Raw genomic sequence first — 20,780 nt, 5'->3', positions numbered from 1 at the left:
GCAACACAAAGCCAGAAAGAAAACAAGTGAGCACATAAACAACCCAGTAATTCTCTCTACTGATTTCCAGTGTCGTCGTTAGGTGTTTCATGTCGGAAATCAGCAACACAGCAGAACATCACGTCACAGATGTGGAATCACATTTCAGAATAGGTTCAGATAAGTTTCAGATACACAAAAAAAAATCAGGTAATTTTTACTGAGTTTCGTCGAGCGCTTTTTTGACGACAGCAGCAACAAAAGACACTGCACACTTTGATAGGAGTTTGAATGGTTGCGAATTTTATTCCACATGGTTGTAAGCACACAAGTAATGCATTAATACTTCCTGCCACAGAGCAACATTTGCATTCTAGTATTTTATCCACCTAATACAACCAGGTGTGATGTAATGCCCCACATGACCAAGTCTTGCCCAACCTCCATCCCACCATAGCCTATATGTGCAAAAGAGTGACGTAGATGGTGACATTACAGTCTACTTTTCCTTCAGATAGAGATAAAAATGACACCAGTGGTTGAGCCACGCACGATTGAACATCCTCACGATAAACTGAATGTTTGGTTTCGGGAAAGCATGTCCTCAGAAAAACATTCAGGCACATTGAAAAGTAACTGAAACCAGGTAAGAATGAAGGTAATACACACCACATGCACAGAGTACTCTCAACATTCAGGTTTACGCAAACACTTTTTAGCGAATATCAAGAACTTTCCAAAATTCATAGCTTGCTCCTCTTGTCCTTTCCACACACCAGTGCAGTCTCACCTTTCTAAGCTCAGAGCTACACCAACAGTCCGCCTTAAAACTCTCCTCATCTGCTTTATACGTAATCCAACACCTTTAACAGGCTCATTAAAGGCGTTTGACCTACCGTAAAATACCGATCGAGCGCTCCCCACCCATAATCTGAGTATTTGTAGTTTTCACGTACTGCGGCTGTTTTGAATTCCTGGGCAGTTCGGAACAAGGGCCCCCTCCCCAAAATTCCGCGAAACTATCCCCACGTCAAGGGGGGGGGGGGGGAGGCGCTTGCTCAGAATTTTGCAGTATTTCAGGCATTGAGGCCTATTTTAATGCATTCGCCTTCTGTGAAAGGGGAAAAAAGAAAGCACTGCCTCCCAGAGCTGTTTGCATCTCATTCAAGACATCAGCCAACCACCTGTGAGCTACTTATTTAAAACTTGCCAAAAAAAGTAAACAAACTGTTTGGCATCACAGTACACGCCTGCATCTTTTGAACAACACACTGCCATGGTAAATTACATTTCAGCAAACAGACCACTGCTGCTCAATCGTTGCGTGTGGTAGTCAAGCTTCTCTTACACAAGCAATTCTCCCCTGTACCAAGAAACGTCTTTCACCTCCCATACAAAAGGTGGTTTGAAACCAACTGCTGGCGTCGAGTCCCTTGCACAAGATTTCTAACAACGCTCGCACTGACGCACGTGATTCGGTCACTCAGCGAACGGGGGCAGCCCGGCCTCGCAGGGTGTTCAAGGCCGGCAGGTCTCGTGGTAGACGTCCAAGTTGCGCAAGTCTCGCCACGTTGGTGGCAAACTGTGTTGGAGTCGTGAGCCGCACCGCCGACAGGGCGCTGAGAAGAGGTGCAGGTAGCTGTGCAGCCACGTCTGATGCGAGAGAAACAAAAAACAATGCGGCAATCAGTTAACAAGCCCAAAACAGGCTGCATCACGACACAAAAATATCGTTCATTTTTCGATGAACTTCCAAGTTTCCGTAATTTGACATCTGCCACATATCTGTGAACCATGCCTTCTGCTCCGTTTAAGTAGTGTTTTGTAACCAGTGTCTAGCCACACCCATCTATCTTATCTGTGTTTGAAGAGGAACGTGCGTTTCCTTTCCTGTCCTTTCTTTCGTACGCCACACAGGCCATCTTACTTTATAGGGAGAGTGTTTCGCTCTGTCATCACTAGACCGCAATGTTGGTTTTTGAACACCAGTGTTTTCGATCTAATCCGATGGTTGTTGAAAGAATAATGGTAAGAAATAAATGCTCCCAGGGAGAACACCGTGGCAATCGATTCGTCTACAATTATCTGTGCCTGTCCCTTCATTGTGTGCTTCTTCGGTGCTTGTATATTAATTTCGCTTCAATATATGTTCTAGAAGAACCTTGCTTTAGCTTCACTGCATGACAATATTCTGGAAAATACCGTATTTACTCGCGTAATGATCACACTTTTTTTTCCAAAAATATGATGCAAATTTAGGGGTGCGTTCATTAAGCGAGGTAAATTTTTCACCTAAAATGTTTCAGCACAGAAACCCCAATCAAGGTGCAGCTCAGAATTCTTACGATAGGTCTCTAGAACATAATAAACATAATAAATAAAAACATAATAAAAATTCCGCCGCCAACCACGTTGCAAAGTGACGCAAAACACGGCGTTTTCATGACGTACGGAACGAGCCGGGACAAGTTTGCTGCAAGGTAAAAAAAGGTCGACCAATAGCGGCTGCTCCTGCTGTCACAGCGCGGCACATCAAAACAGGACACGGCTGCCGACGACCAAGCTGAGCGCGTTTTTTTCTTTGTCTTGTCAGTACGGTATGTGCATTTAATGAGAGTTTCTTCCACACCAATAATGAACTCATGCTTGTCAATATCGCTAATACCGGCAAGTCTGCGGCAATAACGTAGCCATGTCCGTGTTAAAAGAGGAGGAAACATACGTAAGCACGACCATTGACAGCTAGATTTGGCGCACATATGACATATGGCCGCGGCAAGTTGAAGGTGCGATCATTGCGTGGGGAAAAAAAAAGGCATATTTTGACGACGAATTTCAGGGGTGCGATCATTACGCGAGTGCGATCATTATGCGCGTAAATACGGTACGTTTAGATTGACCTTCAAGAAATGTAACATCACATCTTGTCTGCTTTCTACGCACTTTCGTGTAATGTACTGTGATTTTTTGTATTAATGTGTTAACCGTTTATTTCATCAGTCGTAAGCACATTAAAATTTAAGCTTGCAGTTGGGTGATCATGCTTGTCGCTAAGCCTTGTAGTGGGTTCCTGGGCTTTGTCAAACTGCTTGCAATTGTGCAGCTTTTTCACCCAGGAAACCGCCACCCCCCCCCCCAGTAGTCTTACCTCGAATTACAAAGTGACTTGAAAAAAAAAAAAATGTTATACCGATTCATTTGCAACCCAAAGTGGGAAATATGTGATGCAAGAGGCTGAGATGAAACCAGGTGTTTCCCCTCGGCATTGAAATTACATAATGCGCACATCGGTGACTACGCCTGTGTAGTGCGCGACAGAGCACTGCAAGGGCCCGGGCCGGGCCGCCCGAAGTCGATTATCGGCGGGCCCGGGCCGGGCCCGGGCTCAGTGCCGCGGGCCGGACTCGGGCTTGAATTCATAGGCCCGGCCGTCAATAGTTCCGACGTGAAGTGTGGAAAAGAGCATAAAATTGAATATTCTGAGTATACTTTTACCCGCTTCTTGATGTTAGTTGTACACATTGTTTTAAAAACATGTTTTGCTAGGTCACTATACTGTAACTTTAATGACATATTATGTACTGCATCAAGATTTTATATTTTGGTGTATAACATATCAAAGATACGGTTACAAGGAATGCCCCAGCGGGGAAGGAATTAATTAAGCCATCCTGGAGCTGTGCACCTATGTCTATGTACATGTGTTTTAGATGTCGAACCAATCTAAGTGCGGCTGCCGTGGCTGGAAATCAAGCTCGCGTGCTAGAGAAGCGCCACCGCTTAACAACCACTCCAGGGAAAATATTTCAACGCACGCACATACTCGTGGATACAAATGGAGAGCAAGAAATTTCATTAATACCAACTTGTGACCGAAACAACCACATGAAGTTGCCAAGAGTCTGGTCATCAAAGGTGATGGTGTCTCTCGTGTAAGAATACGAGCTATTATTACGCCCATGTGGCGTGAACTGCAGACGGTGTGAGTACGTGTATTTTTAAACCGTAATTTTTTGCGTTACAATTCAGGGCGTGCTTGTACAGACTAGATGCTCCGTCTGATTTCCCGCTACGAAGACACTCGACCAAATATAATAAACAAATTTTCTTCAACGTCAAAGACCAGGCCTGGTCACACACATGCGGACCCTCCCTAGGCTCAAAAAAAAAAAAAAAAAAAAAAAAACAAGACAACACCGTGCCCGGGCTGGGCGTGGGCTTGACACGACGGGCCCGGGCCGGGCCTGGGATTGAGACGACGGGCCCGGGCCGGGCCTGGGCTTCAGACGATGGGCCTGGGCCGGGCCCGGGCTAGGCTCACTTATGAATGCCTTGGCCCGGGCCGGGCCCGGGCTCGGTGTTACGGGCCTGGGTCGGGCTCGGGCTTCACAAAGCGGGCTCGGGCCGGGCTCGGGCCTTAAAATCAGGCCCGTGCAGTGCTCTAGTGCGCGAACAAAGAGGTACACTGCTCTCCCCCTGCTCCCCACGCTTTCTCGTCAGAAGCACAGTCGACTCATTTTCTGAGGGGTGGACGGGATGTGAGATGCTACGCGGAGCACGCCGTCAGCGCAGTCAGCACTGAGGGCTGGCAGCACCTCGCATTTTCAGGGCACGCTGTAACTGGATTTAATCACTATATCCGGCATCACGGCACTGAAGCATCATAATAAGCAGTTTATTTTGCCACAGAAATCACGCAAAAGTGCACAGTGCCACAGTTGTTCATCAGTATGTCCGATATATTGTAATAAATGGTATCGTTATAAGTGGACTCGACTGTATGCCACAACCTCCCGGCGATGACCGAACACCCGCTTTCCCCGCCCGCTTGATCCAAGTTTCTTCCTTCCATGATGCCCTCGCTCCCCTCTGTTCATTGTTTCAACCTCCGCATCGCCCCACGGTCCTTTCTTTCTCGCCGTTTTTCCATCGCCACCTGGTACTGTTGATCTTTTCACTTGGCCTTGGCAGTTTCACACTCTTGCCTTTTCCCCTCCCAATTTGCTTCTGCGAAATAAGCTGGGCCTTCTCAGCTTATCTTCTCACGTGGCGCACAGTGCACAGCTGGTGGGCTAGTGCAGACGCCCCCCACCAGTGGGGTGTCAAAATAGGAATTTTTTTTTTTGTACAAACTTGGCAGTTTAGCTAGGGGTTTGCAAATCACCCGAGAATGTGCTAACTATACCGTATATACTCGTGTAAGGGCCACCGTCGTGTAAGGGCCGCACCCATACTTTGGAGGGGGAAATTTCGAAAGAAAAAAAAAATTCAAGAAGTCCAGCCAGAAAGGTGTAGTTAGTTGAATTGCAGCTAGATAGCACTGCCAGCTTTTTCCCAGAGGGCGGTAGGTCGATTGGCATTAGGAAGACACAGTAAAGCAACAAATGGGGCAGTGCAGGGAGGCACGGGATGGGCCTCCTTTGAAGTGAGAGAAGCGCAGAGCAAAATATGTTTCGAAGAACGACTTAGAAATACTGGTGGCCAGAGATGGGCGGCCAAAGTGTTACGGTATCTTTACATGAAAAGCGTGGACACACAGTGGAGGAAAAGAACCAGAAGGCTCAGGACAAAGTACATGAAACTTGGAAGTGCAGGGGAAGCGACCAAGGCAATAAAAAATGAAGTGAAAGAATCAGAGACAACGACCTGGTAAAAGCGGATGGACGCAAAGAAGTCCTACAGAATCGGGAAGCGGGAGATCACGAGGGAAAAGTTCTTTGATAATACCAAAGGGAGTGCTTGCTTTTTGAAGCCCGGATGGGGGTTGCGTGCGGACAAAAACGCTTATCCGGGAACCGGTACAGGAAGAACTGTGCTCAAATGGTGGTGGGGAGCCAGAAACCACGCGACATATTGTAACGGAGTGCAAACATATCCATCCAGTCCTCAGTGAGGGAGCCATCCAGCTTCCCGAAGCCCTTGGCTTTAAAGGTTAACAGAAAAGTGAATTGGGCAGCAGTAGAGGTTAGTAAAAGAAGATTACAATGTTGGTGGGAAAAGACCAGACAAGAATCTGGGAAGACATGCAAACCAAGTCAGACTAGCACAAAAATTCCATAAAGGTTTTTCTTTCTTTTTCTTTTTTTGGCGAGGTGATTGTACAGTGGCATTACGACTAAGGTTGCTGTGCAATGACAACCTGTTACAAAGGGGAAGCCACTAAGCAGCATCATCATCATCTTCTTCCGCCAACCTCGCCGTTGATGGGTGGCGCCATTACAGTTAAACCTCGATATAACGAAGTCGTACTTGAGGCCGCAAATTTCGTTAAATCGAGAATTTCGTAAAATCGAGGTTTCGATTTTACAGTTCATTTAAGCAGTTATTGGGGCTTTAAAGGAGCCATGAAGACAAAATACAAGTTGGGCTTATTAGAAAGACTGCTTAGTCCCGATAACAATGATATGAATATCATCGCAATCTTCGAACAAATAACGGAGATATTAAAGAAAACGTGTGAAGCAGTCGCGACCCCCTAGCCAATTTCCCGCAACTTTTATATGACGTCACGGAACCTTGTTTGCGCGATTGGCGGCCGCCTAACTGACCTGTCGCGGTGGCACATGACTCGACGTCTGTAATGGGGCCTCTATTTTCGTTTGACCGCATCACTTGAATGCTAACGTGCAGTTAACGCACTGAAAATTATGTTTTATTGTTGGCCCGTATGACGTCATGCTTGCTCATAACACGTCACTGTGGCGCAAAATTTGAAAGTTTTTAAATACTTCTTGCTTTTTTTTCGTTAAAAAACACCTTTTGGGGCTGTAATGGAGCTTGGTGAGATACTGAATCCTAGTTCTTTCAAATTAAACGAAGTTGTATTTTCTCTTCATGGCTCCTTTAACACTTTGGCCCTCGCCAGGCAACAACTGCTATGTAGTTACCTCTCCAATTAAAGCGAAATTTGTACTAAAACTGGCCGCGAAAATTGTTTGAATTAAGATTTTCAACACTTGGGCAATGGAATTCGCATAGCCGACGGTAGTTCATGTGTCATCGTAAAAACCGGTGCTTTTTCCGCAACGCCTCATTAAATATGATAGCAGACTATGTTTCCACTTTTTCTTTTTTCATTTCGGTCACTACTAAATGCCGCTGTTAGTCAACTGAACCCGCGTCCATGTCCCGTGAACTTCACCCTGCCGAGGTGCTCGTTCGAAGTTACACCTCTTTTCGTCCATTCAGTGGTAGGCTTAGGCGCGGCGGGCCAACAGCGGAAGGCTGCTATGAAACTTTCGAAAGATTTTTTTCATGTACAAAGGCTCTGCAGTATGGGCGCGTGATGCAACCACAACACTCGAGATAAAGCCATGATTGCGAGTTGAGCGGAGTACACGCGGACCGCTTCACTGTGTGGAGCAGCGCTTACGTGCTCCGGAAAGCTTACATTAAAAATCTTCCGGCAAGCAATTACTTTTATGCCCACTGAGCCCTTACGAAACTGATTTCTCCGCACCGCAGCTGTCTAATGAACGCTGGTGAAACGAAGATGACCACGTTCAAAGAGAGCAATTTATTGCCACCAGCACTCGATGTTCAAGCCGTAGTGAAGAAGTCCGTAAGCAGTGCTTGGCGTTTCTTGACCAGGGCGGGCTTTACGTGACGCTCGTATGCTGACAGCGCTAACAAGGTCTTAAACATTCGTGTGCACCTGCGTGCCTCCGCAGAACATCGATGGCATCCATCACACTTCGGTGGCTGTCAGTTTCACCGAACTTCCTTAGGCTCTTGTTCGGAACACTTTTCTTTCTCTTGCAGTGATCATGCTGCTTACAAGACTCACCTAACGATGCACGAACAAAATATTAATTTGGTTATCAGCGAGCACAACCTAGAGCAGCAGCACCGTGAGCAATGACGCGTAGAAAAAAAAAGCTTGAAGTAGGCTTCGGCAGCCTAAGCATAGAGGGCGCTGGCGTAGGCAACGATGGAGACGTCAAAATAGTGGCCGCACTATTAAACCGTCTATGACCGCTAGCGGTTTGTGCAGCTTCGTTTTTCGCTTTTAATTGTTGTTAACCGTAGATTTCACCGCTTTTCTTTCATTTTAGCCTTCAAGAGTCAATTTGAGTACTGAATTTTTTCAATGTAGGGCCTGAGAGGCAAAATAAAACGTGCCCCGACCAGAATTTCGTTCTTCCTTTCTTGCCGTGACTTCGTTAAATCGAAAGCGCCGCACAAAATTACTTCGTAAAATCGAGACAAAAATACATGCATTTACCAAAATTTTGTTAGAAAACTTGAAAAAATTCGTTATATCGCGAATTTCGTTAAATCGAGGTTCGTTATATCGAGGTTCAACTGTATTACTTTGTGTGTCGCATTGCTGGCATCGTGTCGGTATGTTGGCACGTTTGTTCAGATCAATGTCGTCGATGTCACTTCGTTCGTAGTAGTGAGGCCTGTTTGAGCCAGCGCAGGTGAGGAACGATGGGCGAGCATTAGAGATTGCTCACCGCAGCATTTAAACTGCCAGTGATTGAATATGCCCAGGAGCATGACAAGCGGGAAGCTGGGATGCAAGTATGACGTAGATGAGAACCGCATGCGTTACTGGATCAAGCAGAAAGATGCTCTCACCACTACCAACAGGAGCCAAAAGGCGTTTTGTGGGAAGAAGTGCAAATACCCAGAACACGAAGGCGAACCTGCCATATATGTTGTCGACACTTGAAAGGACGTTCTATGCCGTATCAACTGATATGATACGCGTGAAAGCCCTGAACATTGCCTGCCACATGAAAATACCCCAGGCACAATTCAAGGCAAGTCGGGGGGTGGGTTACACAATTTATGAACCGCAACCATCTCTCTATCCACTGCCAAACGACGATTTCTCAAAAGCTTCCAAGCGAATACGAGGGCCATGTGATTAATTCCACCGCTTTGTGAATGGTCTGAGGAGGGAGCACGAGTACGATCTCACCCAAATCAGGAATGCGGACCACACTCCTGTGTGGTTCGATGCAGCAGAAAGCACCACAGTGGATTTAAAAGGCACAAAAAGTGTGTCCGCGCGCACGACTGGAGCAGAACGTCAAAGATGCACTTTGATGCTGTGCATCATGGCAGATGGCAGAAAACTTCCGCTGTACATCGTATTTACGAGAAAGACTCTCCCAAAAGAGAGAAGTTCCGTCAGGGAATCATCGTACATGCCCAGGAAAAGGTTGGACGCGCGAGGAACTCATCGTAGACTGGATAGAAACCATCTGGGCAAACAGACCTGGAGGCCTGTAACAACGGAAAGCCCTCCTTGTTCTGGAAAGCTCCAGGGGCCACTTGATGGACCGCGTCGGACTGCGTCAAGAACCGGCTCGCCACGACTCGTATGGACTTGACCATTATTCCTGGAGGACTGACGAGTGTGCTGCAGCCGCTCAACGTCCGTGTTAACCGTTTGTTCAAAAAGGAATTTCGCTGATGCTACTCGGAGTGGATGGCTGAGGGCCATCATGAGGGGATCCCTACGGGACGGCTGAAGCAAGCATCGCTCCAACAAGTGTGTGCGTGTATTTTGAGTGCATGGCGTGCCGTGTCATTTCAAATAGTCGCAAGAAGCTTCAAGGTGAGTGTAATTTCGAACTGCATGAATGGTACTGAGGATGATCGTCTCTAGGAGGCTGCCGAATCCGAGGTGAGCTCTTCCGAGAACGAGGACAGCGATATTGAAATGAAATCGTAACAAAAACATTCCTGGGACGCCATTTGTGACTCCCTTGCACTCTGCTACTGTTGCAGAAACAGTACAGACCTTTGGTGAGCTGTCATCAGCTTGATTTGTGTAAGGGCCGCACCAAGCAAAAAATTTCGAAGAAGAAGTGCGGCCCTCACACGAGTATACGTGGTAGTAATTTAAGTATGTTCTTAGCCCACGCGTCGAATGAGACCGCCTACTACAGCGGTGTTTACCCGTAACCCGGTCATATGACACTTTTGCGTGGTCCCTTGAATGCCGCATTATTAGGGTTCCACTGTATTACACTTTGTAGATGTCATTTCCGGCTCAAGGAGCCACTGGCTGTCGCGTCGCATTTATGAAAATGTGAAATGTAAATCATGTGTGATTACACAGGCAACCACAACATCCTCATCCACTTTCCTTAAAGGGAGTGCAAAAAAGCTGATTTCCTAATGGGCAACGATGACGACCCCGGCCAACCCAGATGCTGTTGACACAGTTGCGCCGAGCGTATCTGTGCGTTTGGTCTCCATAAACCACTTCAGTTTTTTACTGCTCTGATGGTTTCCCGTCAGTGACGGGCTGTCTCCCCCATCATTCCCCATCTTCAGCTGTGTTAAGTTCGGGCTCCGCATGTAATTAATGAAGGCCGCCGGTGGCCCATGTATTGGCGTCGCCTCCGCTGGTGGCTACTTTCCCGTGTCCCTTTCATGTAGCCGCGCGGACGCCAAGTTCGGAGCTGCGGAGAGCTGTTGTGCCCGTCCTTTTGTGTGTCAAAGGATGGGGGCGATTAGCCTGAGTGCCTCTGTCGCGTCGAGGGTGGCAGGGTCATTCGGCATAACAGGCTGACGGGCGGCCAGATGATCGTATCTCTTAGTGTTGAAAGCGCGCGCGGTGTAAGTTTGAGAAATCTTCGACTCCGGCGGCGGGCGCTCTTCGTCGACGGGTCGTTCGCCTCGACGATGGTCGCCTCGGCTGGCAGCGTCTCTCCCCGTGGTCTGTTCAGGTGGCCGGCGGCGCCCCTTTAGTCTGGGAGGGAATTAGCAACCCTCATTGTCCCGCCGCTCGCGCAGACGCACGCTTCGTGGGAGGCGTCGCGCGGAGGGAGGTCAGCCGCGCGGGGACTGCTCTGGGCCCTCGGCTTGGCTGTTGTGCAGATGCCGCCCGCTGAACGTAATGTGTGTCCACTTAGGCCACATATGTACTGTGTTTGCTTGTCGGGTGCTATGGCGTTCGCGGGAAACGCACTATGAGTGTGTAAGAGAGAGCGTTAGGTCACGTGACCGCAGGTGGGGACATGTATGCGATTGGCTGTTTCCTGTGGCCAATCAATGGTTTGTAATAATTGTTTTGAAAGGTTTTTCTCTCTTTCTTGAACGCCCCCTTTTTGGAGGCGGAGTTTTTGCTATCAAAACCAGAGTGTTGGGTTTTGTCGGAGGTCGGTCGAGAGGGGATCTAGTTTAGCATAGATCTCGGCCGAACAGGCTGCTGCAGTCAGAGTGACAATGTAGCCGTCACTCTGACGTGATGTAAACGTGGAGTCATGTAAATAATGTAAATAAACCTAATATCCAGCAAGGAAGGCAGTCCTCATCCCTCACCCGCTCCAAGCATCGGTCGTCGGTCATCGGAGCGAGTCGAGATCGTCCTCTCGGCTCGCACATCAAAAGAACATCACTATTTCGCCTCCATCAGTTCGCCAAGAAGATGGAGAGGCGAAATTTAACTGGCGCAGTCGACAGGATGACCACGACCATGGGCTGGAGCTGGTGGGGCATTCCGGAGAGACTCCTTCAACGCAAGGTTCGGCTCCGACCAACGACGAGCCAGACTCCAAGCATCGACGGGGCGACACCTCAGCGGGAGGCCTCGTGAGTTTCGGCTCAGTGCGGCAGCAGCCGCGATTCAATGGCAACGGGGCGACACCTCAGCGGGAGGCCTCGGGGGCTTCGGCCCAGGGCGGCGTAAGCCGCGGTTCAACGGGGCGACACCTCAGCGGGAGGCCTCGTGGGCTCTGGCCCAGGGCGGCGGAAGCCGCGGTTCAACGGGGCGACACCTCAGCGGGAGGCCTCGGGGGCTCTGGCCCAGGGAGCACGGCCCCATCCCAGCGGCGAGAGCGGCGCATCGGGTCCACGAGCTGCTGCACCAGCGACACCGCGACCCGGCCGAACCCGGAGCGGGCACAGGTGGGCCCTGATTTGTTTTCTCCGGGTTCACCATGGCCACTATGCTAACGGGATGTCGCGGCACCGACCGGAAGGTTAGTGCCATTGTGCTCGAAATTGAGGAGTTGAGAGCTGAATTAGCTCTCAAAAATGCCCGGCACGCTTTGGAAAAAGCAAGGCTAGCGGGTAGCAGGGGCACGGGTAGCCCGTCCGTGTGGACGGCTGAGGAGCTTAGCGCTCAATTAGCCCAAGGGAGAGCGGAGATCGCTTACGAAAAAGCGAAGCTCCGCAGGATTGGTAAACTCGAGGGGGATACCAATGTCTTCACAGTTTTTGTTCCCTCGTGGGCGCTTCGAGCGCCACGGGATGAGGAGAGTGGGGATGTAGTGGAGGTGGCCGAGGCCACCCCAGTTGTTGTGCAACACGTTGGCGTCCCCACTGCTACAGATGAGATCATAGAATCTCGCGAGACGGAAGTCTTAGCTGCAGAAAGCATGCTCATCTCTGAGGAGGCAGAGGAGGCGCAGGGGTCATGCAAGGGCAGCGGAACGGCGCGCCTAATCGTTGAGCTTCCGTGCGCAAAGCAGGAATGTGCGGGCGGCCCGCGGCGTCTTGCGCGTAGGTCGATTCCGACAGGCGCGAGAACGCGGGACGCGGGGGCAGGTGGGGCGGCGCAGGTGCGACATCGTCGCACGCGCTACCGCCGAGTAGGGTGTTCCTTTTCTCCAGGGAGCAGAGGACACCGCGAGCCAAACCAGGGTTCGCGTAGAATCAGCTGGTGGCGCACAACACGGAATCAGTTTCCGTGCGACGGTCGGTGTGTGCCGCCGTGGAAGGGGGGTTGCGCTGAATAGTGTGCAGTGCTGGACAGAACGGGGTCAGGTTGTTTTGCGCACACTTAGTTGTTAGCGTGTTTTTCTCTGGGTGCGTATGGATCGCTCAGATGAGAATTATTTTTAGTTTTACCTGTACTGTCGTTCTCCCCCTTGTAGTTAGTTTTCTTTTTGTGTGTGCATGTTTGGTTGCGTTCAGCTGTCGTAAGGCGTGTAATTGGCGGTTTGGCGGTTTTTAACGCTGTATTCTTGTGAAGTAGATCCGCGGTTACAGCACGGTAGAGAGTTTACCTTGGGGTACAATGGCGAGTGCTGTCCTTTATTTGTGCCGTTGGCATGTGGTCATGGTGGGCCATGGAATGTGCAAGTAGGGTCCACTTGTGGCGCTTGTGTGCGAACTAGGGTCTGAAGTACTGAAAAGTGAACTTTCAGTACATCGCATGTGGACAGCGAGTGAACCGCAACCGGGACGAACAATCTGTGTCGCATTCCGAAAGAACCGGCGTCCGCGAGTGCGTGAAGAAACGCTGAACTTTCTTAGACGTTTTGTTATCGGTACAGGACTAGCCTCATTTTTTTTTTGGGGGGTTTGTTTGGGTGTATGTTTCTTTCCTTAGAGGGAAAGAATGTTCCTGCATGCGCTTAACGTTTAAGAGTGGATGGTTTTATTCATTTTGTGGTCAAGTTTGAAAATTTACACCCTTCGTGGGGTTGGTTGCCTTTAATGGTAGAGGGTGCCACGAGTTTGTTCTCACGGGCCCTGTAGTTGAGCACTTTTGTTATTATTTGATGTTGCGCAAGCCATGGCTAGGCCAAAGCACTGAGTATGCCGTGTTGCATCCGTTTTTTTTTTTGTGCAGTTGGCCGGCGCTTTGTGCTGGTTGGGTTGGTGTGTAGCGGGTTAATTTTTTTTATTGTTGTATTGCATTGTATTTTGTAGTGTACCCGCGTAACGGCTTGAGCGCGTTTCGTTTAGTTCTTGCTCTGCAGTAAGACATAACGTGCAGTGAGAGTTAATGTTGTACGTACAGCTAGTGTACGGACAACATTCTTAGTGCGGAGGTGTTAAGTTCGGGCTCCGCATGTAATTAATGAAGGCCGCCGGTGGCCCATGTATTGGCGTCGCCTCCGCTGGTGGCTACTTTCCCGTGTCCCTTTCATGTAGCCGCGCGGACGCCAAGTTCGGAGCTGCGGAGAGCTGTTGTGCCCGTCCTTTTGTGTGTCAAAGGATGGGGGCGATTAGCCTGAGTGCCTCTGTCGCGTCGAGGGTGGCAGGGTCATTCGGCATAACAGGCTGACGGGCGGCCAGATGATCGTATCTCTTAGTGTTGAAAGCGCGCGCGGTGTAAGTTTGAGAAATCTTCGACTCCGGCGGCGGGCGCTCTTCGTCGACGGGTCGTTCGCCTCGACGATGGTCGCCTCGGCTGGCAGCGTCTCTCCCCGTGGTCTGTTCAGGTGGCCGGCGGCGCCCCTTTAGTCTGGGAGGGAATTAGCAACCCTCATTGTCCCGCCGCTCGCGCAGACGCACGCTTCGTGGGAGGCGTCGCGCGGAGGGAGGTCAGCCGCGCGGGGACTGCTCTGGGCCCTCGGCTTGGCTGTTGTGCAGATGCCGCCCGCTGAACGTAATGTGTGTCCACTTAGGCCACATATGTACTGTGTTTGCTTGTCGGGTGCTATGGCGTTCGCGGGAAACGCACTATGAGTGTGTAAGAGAGAGCGTTAGGTCACGTGACCGCAGGTGGGGACATGTATGCGATTGGCTGTTTCCTGTGGCCAATCAATGGTTTGTAATAATTGTTTTGAAAGGTTTTTCTCTCTTTCTTGAACGCCCCCTTTTTGGAGGCGGAGTTTTTGCTATCAAAACCAGAGTGTTGGGTTTTGTCGGAGGTCGGTCGAGAGGGGATCTAGTTTAGCATAGATCTCGGCCGAACAGGCTGCTGCAGTCAGAGTGACAATGTAGCCGTCACTCTGACGTGATGTAAACGTGGAGTCATGTAAATAATGTAAATAAACCTAATATCCAGCAAGGAAGGCAGTCCTCATCCCTCACCCGCTCCAAGCATCGGTCGTCGGTCATCGGAGCGAGTCGAGATCGTCCTCTCGGCTCGCACATCAAAAGAACATCACTATTTCGCCTCCATCAGTTCGCCAAGAAGATGGAGAGGCGAAATTTAACTAGCTGCCTCACGAAATTTCTTTCTCGCTTTCAGTTCTCCACTAAAGAATGCCAGCGTAAAAATGCACTGCAACCAGCCTGTGTTACTTATCGCGTTCGATATCCCTGGAGCTTGAGAATTCCCATGACAGTCAGTGCACAATAATTTAGAGGGGCAAGCAAGGCCACGCTCTTTCAGTCTGGTCAGAACACAATTTTTATATCCGACTGATTTGCAGTGAACGAAATCTTGCCATTACTCTCGGCCTTCAGATGAGCTGGCAACGTTCCTGCCTTGCTTTGCGTTCCAAATTGCAGTGACTACATCGCAACATCTGTGCACGTGCAGTATCTGAGAAAGCATGACACTTACTTGCTCAGATTGTTCTCGTAGAAAGAAAAGGATAGTAATGAATTTGAGAATAGAGAAACAGTTCATTTCTTTTGGTTGCATTACTCATGATGATGACCTTCGTACCTGGTGGGAGCTAGCAAAAATCTCTACAAACCGTGAACAGTTTGTACGGATAGTTATTTGGATTTTGTACTGTACAGATTTTGTTCCATATCGTACAGATTTCATACCGTACCGTACCGTACAGATTTTGTACCATATTGTACCGTGTACTGTACAGAATCTGTACCGTAGAGATTTTCTTTGTACAGATTTTGTACAGAGTTTGTACCGTCTTTGTGCACACAATATAGATGAGAAGTTTATGCTGCACTGTTTCTACCTACACAGTATGGATGACGTTAACAAAATACAATGGTGATAAGGGGGTGGCAAGTGCGAATTAAAAAAAATTCAACAGGGTCATTACGAAACATGTGCTTATTTATACCTGCAAATGGAGCAAACAGAAATATCCCCTTATTGCTCCAATGCTTGTGCAAAGCATTTTGGAGCTGCCAAAAGTTGGGCCTGGTTTCCAGAAAATTTCAACGGCTGTGACAAGTTTTACAGTAAGCCAAAAAAAGACACCAATGGAAAGCAAGGCAATGGGTTCACCGTACCTGTTTGGGCAACAGTGTGTACAGGGGTTCCACTTGAGAGCAAGTATAGACAATTCGCAAAGGAACGGCTTGTTCTTAGAGAACCCGTAAGGACGTACACTATGAATTCCCTTTGTACAGGTCACATTGCAGAAACTCGCATCAAAAATACCCACCAGCTGTACAACCACCTCCAAACCTTCCTAACATTTGTTCCCTTTTTCAATGCCTTTGTATCAGAACACTCCGTGGCTCAAAGCTTCCCGCTACTTACCAAGAAAGACTTCACAGCAAGGTCAGGCAGTTGAGGAGAGAAGAAGTGAAGCATTGCAGCATTGGCATGGTCGGTCACCTGCCACAAAAAAAAAAAAAGGCAGAATTTGACTGCAGCAACCAGAAAGGGGTTTTGCTGCTGTAAAATGTAGGCACATTGCCAATGAAACAATTTTCAAAATAAATACAACATAGAAAGAGCGCAAAGCAACCCGAAGCAACCAGGCCATCAAGTTCCTATCCTCTCTCTTTTTCAAGTGAAGTGGCTTGGCTCGAGGGTGTGTAGGAAAAAAATGGCTTGAAGATGCATACCAGGATCCTTAAAGGGGCCATGCCAACAACACACAAGTTCGGTTCATTCGAAAGATTCCCTCGTTAGAACCATGCCGACACCACTTTTAACACACACCGCTCGAATAAGCTATATAATTAGGAAAAAAGGAAATGGCCATGCGACTCACTAGCTCATTTCCCACTACAGAACCTATGATGTCATATGTGCCCAGCTGTGTGATTGGCTGAGGGCGACAAAAGCAAACGCAAATTAGGCACGGCTTACAAGCTTTCCAAAGGAGCTACAGTGTAGACCGCTTATAACGTATGTCGCGGGAGCCGCAAAAATCCGCATTATAAGCGGTACCGCACTATAACCAAAACACGCGCGAATTCAACCACATCGCCACCTATCTCTCAAGTCAACCTATATTTATCATCACTCAAACGCACAGCACTTAAAAACGAAGGCACGGTCGATATTTCGTATTACGTATTTTTAACATCAGCCGCTGCTGCAGGGCAAAAGCGCAGTCTCACAAACGGCGAGCGCGGCTTTAACTTCCGTTGTGTTTGTTTTGAAAGACCATGGCTGCGTTTTTAGCGTCTATGAACAGATGCCGCAAGACGTGATAAGAACGCCAGCGGGGTGGGGTTTTTTTTTTTTTTTCCGCCTTGTGTTCACGATGCTGAAGGCGGCTGCTTATCAACGCAACGTACTGGTGGTGGAAATCTTCGGCTTCGCGCGGCCCGAATGTTCGGAAAGGGAAAGAGCGGTGGCTTATCTGCAACAACGTTCTAAAGCGTGAACCGCGTGGTAGATTTGGTATCGCGAAAACGTGCAGTGCACGCCAGCGCGGATAAACTGGCGTGGTGTGGGCGGCGCGGTAAGAAGCGGCAGTTCCAGTGACCGCTTCTAACCGCTCGCTGAAATGCCGCACGGGGCGCAAGCGAAGATGCTCATGCAAGAGAAGAGCTAATAATGTGGGCGAAAAGTGGAACAAAAACTGCCATCCACGCTGCTTGTGAAAGCGCCCATCAAAAAATAACGCGGTGGTAAGCCTAAACATCTCTGGCGCGACTAGCCGGCTCGGAGCGCTTCGAATCTCCCGCCACTAGGTACGCGTCTCCCCATTGGTGCAAGTCGTCAGGCTCCTCCCACTGCCACGCGAAGAAGCCACCGCGAGCGCGGAATAGTCGATACGAGCACGAAAAAAACAAAACAAAGAAAAACTGACGCGCAACGCCGATGTGCACGATTCGTGCGCGAAAACGGGCCATGCGGTATAGTGCCTAGAATATAGGCACTATACATGCGGTTCACGATTAATAAAATGAACTTGCCGCGCGCGGATGGGGAGTCTGTCACTATCTTCCGAGGTGCATCAAGCAAGGTCAATTGTGGTTATCAGGTACGCGCGAACTAAAGGGTGCGTTCTTTTTTTTTCTCTCCTTTCTTTGGGTGTCTACGTTAGAGGAGGGCAAGGGGTGCACGCTGCGTCACATGGCCGATTTCATCCTTTCTTTTTTCTTTTGCTACCCTAAAACGATGCCTCAGCTGCGCCGGTCGATCAGCAGACCCGCCGAAAAACCGCACTATAAACGGTATTGTGCTTCGGCCAACCCCATCTTAAGCGGTATGCTTATGCATTGAGTTCTATGGGAGGCAAACCGGTGGTCGCAAAAACTCGCGTTATATCCGGTCCCGCACTATAAGCGGTTACGTTATAAATGGTCTACACTGTATTTGCGCTTAAATGTGCTGCATATTCGTTGTACGGCAGCAAGAATGGTGCGGTAAACAATGAAGGTTACAAAAATACGCATAAACATAGAAGTACCAATCCGCACTGCTGTTGGTACTGGGAGCGCTATGCTTGTTTTAGCTGCACAGCAGTCCGCTGCTTTGGAGTTGTCTTACACGACACTCGCCGATTGTGTAAGCGACATTGTTTTACGTGACCCTGTTTGTCGAGCATACCTCATGTTTCGCGAAATGATTACTTTCTACCGTAACAAAAACAAGCCGGGTGCAAATATGGTCAAAAACAAAGCTGTCACAATTTAGCCCCACGTTCATGAACCTGGGAGGGTAGGGATACCCTCCAGCCGAGAGACGACATGCAGCGTGCTGGTGGTGACGGTGACTGACCGCGAGCAGCCGTGCTCGGCAGCGTTTATTGACCGGCCACCCACAATGTTGCCCACCGAGCCTGGTGGGGCCACTGAACTTAGCGGCCAACGAATATCAGGGATGGGGGGCGCTACACATTTGTCACAAAAGCAACAACGGACAACAGTCCACGGCTGACTATGGTAGCGCCATCTGGGAGGACTGACGGCAAGCAAGGCTGCACAGCCTAGTGATGCACTGGAAGTCCATTTGACTACACGCTATTGTGACTTCAGGGCAGACGTCATAAAAGCACACGATTTGGCGGGAGAATCAAAATGTTAATCTAATTTAATTAATTTTTCTGTGGAGATGGCAGCATTTGCTGCCGGACAAGCGGGGTGCTACAAAACACGAAATCTTTCGAATAAATCAAACTTGTATTTTGTCTGCACGGCCCCTTTAAGAATGCATGAGCACCTGGCCCCTCTCCCTTGCGAACATGAAGGTTTGCCCGACGCGCGTGCCTTGCTCCGGCCTAATTAAGAAGTCCCCAACACGACATTTCCCACACGTTCCTCGCACACTGCGTGAACCGTGCCTCGTGTCCTAACTGCCTCAGTGGACAGGTCTGCTCCCTTTAGCAGCAGCACTGGCTGCCTGTCTTTCGTTGCATAGCCCACCACTACCGGTATCTCGTTGCTGCCATTCCAATCCCTTCCTCTTTTGCTGTTCACACTGGCTGCGTACTCGATTTTAAAGGGGCCATTAAGAAAGAATACAACTTCGTTCAAGCTGAAAGAATCCAGCCCTTGGCTACACACTCAACTCCAATCCAGTCACAAAAGACGTTTCTTTAGGTTACAAAAATGCAAAAAGACTTTCAGATTTTCTGCTGCACTGACGCACATGGACAGGAGGGGCACGTTATGGACTAGCACTAAAAACATAATTTGTTGGTTAAAAAAAAAGTGGTGATGATGATGGGTAAAATGCGCCAGTGGTGTTCTCTACCCCTCTTCTAGGGCTGTTTGTTTTGGTCTTGGCTTGGCCATTGGCTACTATTGGCTTGCTTTCTTAGAGGTTGGCGCAATACTGCCACCTCAAGGGCTTGGCACTGTGCACTTTTTCCAGTCTAGATGACAACGCGGCCAACATTCCGAAACGCATCCTCTCCACTCCGACATTATCTGCTCCTCTATCACTTGCTCCACTGATGGGGCAACGTGAAAAATGTTTCCAACATGCCCTGTCTATAGCTCACACAATAACAACAGAGCCTTCACAAGTACCCTCATTTTAATAAGGCATTTCTTGTTTTTAACGAGGCATAATTTCATGTATCCAGGTTCATTGAAACACCCATCTCTGCACTTTTTAATCTACTTAAAAGTTGAAACACAATCAAGGTTTTCGAATAGTGCTAGTCCATTTGTGGCCGAGTTGAATACTGTGTCATTAGCATCCATATTCAAAAGTTTCTAGCATTTGCGCCCATAATAATTAGGAATGAGGGGTTCATTGAAGGAATACAGGAAAATGTCCAGCCGTATAGAATGTAGGGGAGGTAGACTGTTCTTTGGAGGAAGGTACAGTAACCAATGTCCGAAATTTTAGGAAAGGATGTTGAGGAAAATAGATTCGCAGTGTAGGAATCAAACCCACGACCTTTGGATAATGCGTCCGATAGTTTACCGACTCGGCTACGTGGGCGGCTGTATTTTTTATTTTCTGGGGTATTTATGTTGATGTAACTGTACCCTCTGTTGAAGGTGTGTTTTAGGTGCAGAGCACTTTAGGGGCTTGCGTTGTCGTTGTAGCTCGCTCGCTGGACCCAAGTAGAGCCACACGGCGTTCCGTTGCAGCGGCTGTCGTCGTGGTGTAACCCAGACGCTTCGAAAGCCAAGCGGTTCATATAGTCATAAGCATTTGAAAGTCGCGAACTGCTGGCACTTGTCATACATCTCCCCGTTGTTTAGCAAAAAGCAAGCTAGGTACATTTTAATCAAAATATATGTAATTAACCAGCAGCACCCGCATTCATTCAGTTAGGAGCGCTCGTTCGGTTGGTTTTTACGACAGCAAGCGAAAAAAAGTGGCAGTACAACGCCAGCACGTGCAGGAGGAAAAGCAAGCACAAAAAGAACAGAACTCCCGCTGGCGCAGTTTCAGGCAGGGGGCGCGCGAGCACTGCGAAGGCGGGAACTTTGAATTGCATTGGCTGAAATGGTTGGGTTTGGCAGTGAGCAGATTAATGGTGCATTATGGCGAATCACTGCTCTGCACTTGCGACAGGTTTCATATTCGG

General features: G+C 48.9%; 1 protein-coding gene across 1 annotated transcript in view; it reads right to left on the bottom strand.

Moving 5' to 3' along the window:
- Positions 1-254: 254 nt before the first annotated feature.
- Positions 255-20,780, bottom strand: part of LOC144146852 (mediator of RNA polymerase II transcription subunit 27-like) — a 45,768-nt gene continuing 25,242 nt past the window's right edge. Inside the window, exons 7-8 of the mRNA XM_077678804.1 lie at positions 16,088-16,165; positions 255-1,632 (exon numbers count right to left, since the gene is read on the bottom strand). Coding sequence (XP_077534930.1) covers positions 1,498-1,632; positions 16,088-16,165 — 213 coding nt within the window. The 3' untranslated portion in view covers positions 255-1,497. The remainder of the gene's footprint in view (positions 1,633-16,087; positions 16,166-20,780) is intronic.

This window comes from Haemaphysalis longicornis, unplaced genomic scaffold, assembly GCF_048455015.1.
Source record: "Haemaphysalis longicornis isolate Haplotype H1 unplaced genomic scaffold, Haemaphysalis longicornis Haplotype H1 scaffold_7, whole genome shotgun sequence".
Classification (NCBI taxonomy): Eukaryota; Metazoa; Arthropoda; class Arachnida; order Ixodida; family Ixodidae; genus Haemaphysalis; species Haemaphysalis longicornis.
This window is presented reverse-complemented; position numbering and strand designations above follow the sequence as displayed.